This window comes from Tachyglossus aculeatus, chromosome 21 (assembly GCF_015852505.1).
Source record: "Tachyglossus aculeatus isolate mTacAcu1 chromosome 21, mTacAcu1.pri, whole genome shotgun sequence".
NCBI classification, from domain to species: domain Eukaryota; kingdom Metazoa; phylum Chordata; class Mammalia; order Monotremata; family Tachyglossidae; genus Tachyglossus; species Tachyglossus aculeatus.
In genome coordinates this window covers 3,929,648-3,935,647 of record NC_052086.1, presented here as the reverse complement: position 1 = coordinate 3,935,647, position 6,000 = coordinate 3,929,648, and the positions used below count along the sequence as shown (strand labels likewise).

At 58.3% G+C, this 6,000-nt stretch overlaps 1 protein-coding gene across 1 annotated transcript in view; it reads right to left on the bottom strand.

The window, feature by feature from the left end:
• Window positions 1–903: 903 nt before the first annotated feature.
• Window positions 904–6,000, bottom strand: part of FAM222A (family with sequence similarity 222 member A) — a 79,624-nt gene continuing 74,527 nt past the window's right edge. The window contains exon 3 of the mRNA XM_038763043.1: window positions 904–2,712. Coding sequence (XP_038618971.1) covers window positions 1,511–2,712 — 1,202 coding nt within the window. The 3' untranslated portion in view covers window positions 904–1,510. The remainder of the gene's footprint in view (window positions 2,713–6,000) is intronic.

Here is a 6,000-nt window from a genome sequence, read left to right as displayed (position 1 = left end):
AAACAATATAGTGCAGACAGCACTTCTCACAGTAGAATATAATGGTCAATTTTAGTATAAAAAAAAAACATTCTCAGAGATTTGTAAATGCACTTAGTGCTTCGACAGGCCTTGGAGATAAGAGTACCACTTTCTGAGCTGGGTGGGGGCAGGGGGTGGGGTGTGTGTGTCTGTGTGTGTCTCTGTGTGTGTATGTGTGCAGGGGGAGAGATTAGGGTGTGATGCAAAATCAGGACAGGGCGAGGGTCTCCTGGACACAACCAGTGAGAGCTGTCCCCGAATGCAAAAATAAATACCAAACTCTGGGGTGCAGGGCTCCCCACCCCCAAAATCCCAACAGACCTTCATCTGGAGAAGAACCACCTTGTGCCCAGCCCCAGCTGGCAGCTTCAGGGCTGGAACCGAGATCGCGCTGAGCTCTCAGCCCCTCTGCCACACGCTCCGTCCAGCCTGGGGGAGGGAGGGATGGAGCCGGCGGGGCAGTGGAAAGGCCCGAGGTTGGTTCACCCGGGGAGGGGGTGCTGGTAGACCGACGGGGTGGGCACGGAGGCCACTGCATTGGAGGCTAGGTGGGCGAGGGGTGGGGTCCCCTTGGCCTCTCTGCCCCGACGGGGCCGGGGTCACAGCGGAAGCCGATGGGTTGGGGTAACTGGGTGGGGGGTGGGTGACTACTGGACCTCCCGGCCCCCAGCTCACGGCAAGAGCAGATGCCCTCCCCGCCCCCCCAAATCTTCCAACCAAACCAATCTGGGAAATCTCCTCTGAAGAGAAATCCTAGCCTGGGCAGGCTGTGGGAGCTGAGAAGGTTGTTGCAGCAGCCAAAACAAAGACAGATGGGAGCGTAAACTAAGAAATAACAACAACGACAACAACAACAACAAAAAACAAAACCCCAAAATTCTGTTCAAGTTTTCAAGTGGTTTCTATTTCTCCCTCTTTCTCCTCCTTCACTCTCTCACTTATTCTCTCTCTCGCTCGCTCTCTCTCACTCTTTTTTTTCTCCCGGGGACCAGTTCTCTTAAGGACGCAGTTGCCGTCCGTCTGTCCGTCCGTCCATCCGCCTGTCGGCCCCGGAGAGGGGTGGAGATGCGTGGGGAGCAGGTGGGCTCTTCTTTCGGGGGGCGATTTTGGGCTGCAGCTAGGGATCTCTCTTCCTCTGGCATCCGCCGGGGCCCTGGTCCGGGGAGGGATTCGCGCACCCGGCTCCGGCGGGTCCCTAGGCACCCCTGCGTACACATACACTCGCACACACGCCCGCACACACGCACGCCCGCACACACACGTGCTCGCGCTCCCCCCCTGCAAGATAGCAGCAACTGGTCACAATTCCCTGCTGAGGTTCTCAGCAACACGCACGCGTTTCCAAGCTTTCCGCCCCCTCCCACGGCCACCCCGTGCCCTCCACGGGGATTTCGGGCATCCGGTCCGACCCGGCCGGGTGCCCTCCGCCGCTCTTCCCGGCGGGAGGGGCCGGGCGGGAGAAGGGTGGGCGGGGGTCCCCGGCGGGGCCCTATCTGTAGACGGGCAGGCGGATGTGGGCATGCTGATGGTCCAGGAGGCGGGGCACGGCCACGGTCTCGTAGCCCTTGCCCAGCATCTGCTCCTTGATGCAGGGCGGGTGGATGTCGTTGATGAGGTACTCCAAGGACTGCAGGCTGCTGCTCAGGGCCGACGCGTTGCAGCCCGTCCGGCTGGGCAGGCTGGGCAGGCCGGGGGCCGGCGGGCCGGGCGGCCCCGGCTCCGGCGGGTAGCAGTCGCTGTCGGGGGTCACCAGGATGCTGTTCCAGGCTGGGCCGAAGAACTGGGCCCCGGGGAAGGGGCCCGGCCCGCCCGCGCAGTCCAGCGGCGAGCAGCTGACCCGCTCGCCGGCCCCGGGCCGCCCCAGGGCCACCCCCCCGGGCCCGGCGCAGGCCTCGGGCGACCGGCTCACGGCCGCCCCGCCGCCGCTGCTGCCCCCGCTGAACAACCGCAGCTGCTGCTGCTGCTGCTGCCAGAGGAGGTAGTCCAGGCCGGCCCCGGGGGCACCGCCGCCACCGTCCGGGTAGCCCGCGGCGGGCTTGGGCGCCAGCGTCAGGGCCGGGGCGGCCCCCGCGCCCAGCTCGGCTCCCTGGCGACGGTCGGGCAGCACGGCCGCCGCCCCGGCGTAGCCCCCGGCCCCCGGGAAGGCCCCGGAGCCCCGCGGGGCCGGGCTGGGGTGGGGGCCGGCGGGCGGCTGGAACTGCCGGTTCAGCTGGTAGATGATGCTGTGGACGGAGGGCAGGCCCGCCGGGGGCAGGGCCAGCCCGCGGGCGCTCGCCGGCCCTAAAGTGCTGGGCGCGGGGTAGGGGGCGGCCGTGCCCGCCGCCAGGCTGCCGGGCGACAGCTTAGTCCGTCTGCCCTCCGCGCTCTTGAGCGGGCCCTTGGGGCCCGCGCCCTTGCTGCCCGTGGGGGCGGAGGAGGAGGAGGAGGAGGCGGCGGTGGCGGCCTGTACGACGGCCAGCAGGCCCTGGTAGGCCCCGGCGGGCGGCGGCGGGTAGGGGCTGTAGCGGGCGCCGGCCGTGTCGTAGCCGTTGACGGTGCGGCTCAGGTGCTTGTGCTGGGGCACGCGGACGTGGCTGGGGAAGATCTTGACGCTGAGCGGGCTGCGGGCCACTCGCTGCGCGTAGGCGTCCAGCTCCGCCGGGCTCGGGTAGCGTGGGGACGGCATGGACGCCGCCGACCCCGCCGGCTCGCCTGCGGGAGACACGCGCCGCCGTCAATCCCCTTCCACAAGAATGATGGCATTTATTAAGCGCTTACTATGTGCAGAGCACCGTCCTAAGCGCCGGGGAGGTTGCAAGGTGAACGGGTTGTCCCACGGGGGGCTCACCGTCTTCATCCTCATTTTACAGACGAGGGAAGGGAGGCCCAGATGAGTGAAGTGACTTGCCCAAAGTCACACAGCTGACAAGTGGCGGAGCCGGGATTTGAACCCACGGCCTCTGACTCCAAAGCCCGGGCTCTTTCCACCAAGCCACGCTGCTTCCATCCCGCCCCAACCCCAGGGCCATCGACCCTGCCCTCCCACCCACCCCGTCCCCTGAAAAGCAGCCCTCCGCCCGTTGACCTGTCCCCCCGGACGTCCTTGGCCGGCCCCTCCTCCCCCAGGAAGCCCTCCCTACTCCGTTCTCCTCCGCCCCTCCATCCCCCCAGATCTCACTTTTAGACTGTGAGCCCACTGTCGGGTAGGGACTATCTCTATGTGTTGCCAATTTGTACTTCCCAAGCGCTTAGTACAGTGCTCTGCACATAGTAAGCGCTCAATAAATACGATTGATGATGATGATCTTTGTTGGGAAGCAGCGTGGTTCAATGGAAAGAGCCCGGGCTTTGGAGTCGGAGGTCGTGGGTTCAAACCCCGGCTCTGCCGACTGTCAGCTGTGTGACTTTGGGCAAGTCACTTCACTTCTCTGGGCCTCAGTTCCCTCATCTGTAAAATGGGGATTAAGACCGTGAGCCCCCCGAGGGACAACCTGATCACCTTGTATCCTCCCCAGCGCTTCGAACAGTGCTCTGCACATAGTAAGCGCTTAATAAATGCCATCATTAATTAATTAAAAGGGTGGCCTGTGCTAAGCACTGGAGCCGACAGTCAGTCAGTCGATCGTATTTACTGAACGCTTACCGTGTGCAGAGCACCATACTGAGCGCTTGGGAAAAGACAGCAGAACAATATAAGAGACACACTCTCTGCCTACAGTGAGCTTCCGGTCTGGAAGGGGAGACTGATAGTTATGGAATGGAATAAATGAGAGCTATGAACCTAAGTGGTGTGGGGCTATAAGGGCTGTCTACTTGTTTTGTTTTATTGTCCGTCTTCCCCTTCCAGACTGTGAGTCCGCTGTAGGGTAGGGACTGTCTCTGTTGCCAAATTGTACTTTCCAGGCACTTAGTACAGTGCTCTGCACACAGTAAGCACTCAATAAATACAACTGAATAAATAAAGGGAGCCACTCTTCCCTTCCCCTCCTTCCCTCTCCACGCTTAGTATGTTGCCAACTTGTACTTCCCAAGCGCTTAGTCCAGTGCTCTGCACACAGTAAGCGCTCAATAAATACGACTGAATGAATGAATAAAGGGAGCGAGTCAGGGCCATGCAGGAGGGAGGTGATACAGGAGTTGACAAGGGATAATGAAACCAGCCTTGCCCCTGCCCAGGCTACATTTCCCCAGCAGGAAGCAGTGAGGCCTAGTGGAAAGCGCCTGGACCTGGGGTTCAGAGGACCTGGGTTCTCACCCCGGCTCCACCACTTGTCTGCTGGGCGACCTTGGGCAATCAATCAATCAATCAATCGTATTTACTGAGCGCTTACTGTGTGCAGAGCAAGTCACTTCTCCGGACCTCAGGCCCCTCACCTGTAAAATGGACATTCAATCTCTGGTCTCCCTCCTCCTTAGACTGTGAGCTCCGCGTGGGACTCGATTACCTTGTATCCACCCCGGCGCTTAGTACAGTGCTTGGAATGCAGTAAAGTGCATAACAAATATCACAACTATTATTGCTGTTATTATCGGTGTTATTAATAACTTTATTTCTGGCCCCAATCCTGGAAATTTGTTCTTTAACACAACAATAGTATGATGGTGGTATTTAATAATGATAATAATAATAACTTTGGTATTTGTTAAGCGCTTACTATGTGCCGGGAACTCTGCTAAGCACTGGGGTGGATACCAACAAATTTGGATGGATACAGTCCCTGTCCCAACTGGGGCTCACAGTCTTACTCCCCATTTTACTCCCCTCGTCCCCCTCTCCATCCCCCCCATCTTACCTCCTTCCCTTCCCCACAGCACCTGTATATATGTATATATGCTTGTACATATTTATTACTCTATCTTACTTGTACATATCTATTCTATTTATTTTATTTTGTTAGTATGTTTGGTTTTGTTCTGTCTCCCCCTTCTAGACTGTGAGCCCGCTGTTGGGTAGGGACTGTCTCTATGTGTTGCTGACTTGTACTTCCCAAGCGCTCAGTGCAGTGCTCTGCACACAGTAAGCACTCAATAAATACGATTGATTGATTGATTGATGAGGTAAATAAGGCCCAGAGAAGTGAAGCGACTTACCCAAGGTCATACACCAGGCAAGTGGCAGAGCCGGGATTAGCCACGCTGCTTCTTCCTTTCCGGCCTCTGCCCCGGCCACGTCAAGTGAGTCACACAGGCCCCCGTGGCTCCCAACCCCCTAGGGCAGCTCGGACCCAAGTCAAGAAGGTGGGTGCCCAGGTCAGAAAGGCGGGTGCCCACCTTTGCCTCTGCCAGGCCCAGGGAGCCAACAGACGGTGGTCAAAACGCCCCCCGGATCGGCAGGGTGGGCGCCCAGCGGGGCCAGGCGACAGCAGAGCCCCAAGATCCCCGCGGCCCCGTCGGTCCGAAAGCCACAGACCGGACCTCTCCCTCCGGGCGTTCTCCCCCAGTCAGTCCGTAGACCGTATTTATTGAGCCCTTAATATGTGCAGAGCTCTGTACTAAGCCCTTGGGAGAGTTCGATATAACAATATCATCATCATCATCAATCATATTTATTGAGCACTTACTGTGTGCAGAGCACTGTATTAAGCGCTTGGGAAGTACAAATTGGTACAATATAACAGAAGCAGCATGGCTCAGTGGAAAGAGCATGGGCTTTGGAGTCCGAGGTCGTGGGTTCAATCAATCAATCAATCAATCAATCAATCGTATTTATTGAGCGCTTACTATGTGCAGAGCACTGTACTAAGCGCTTGGGAAGTACAAATTGGCATCACATAGAGACAGTCCCTACCCAACAGTGGGCTCACAGTCTAAAAGGGGGAGACAGAGAACAGAACCAAACATACCAACAAAATAAGTAGGATAGAAATGTACAAGTAAAATAAATAAATAAATAGAGTAATAAATATGTACAACCATATATACATATATACAGGTGCTGTGGGGAAGGGAAGGAGGTAAGACGGGGGGATGGAGAGGGGGACGAGGGGGAGAGGAAAGAAG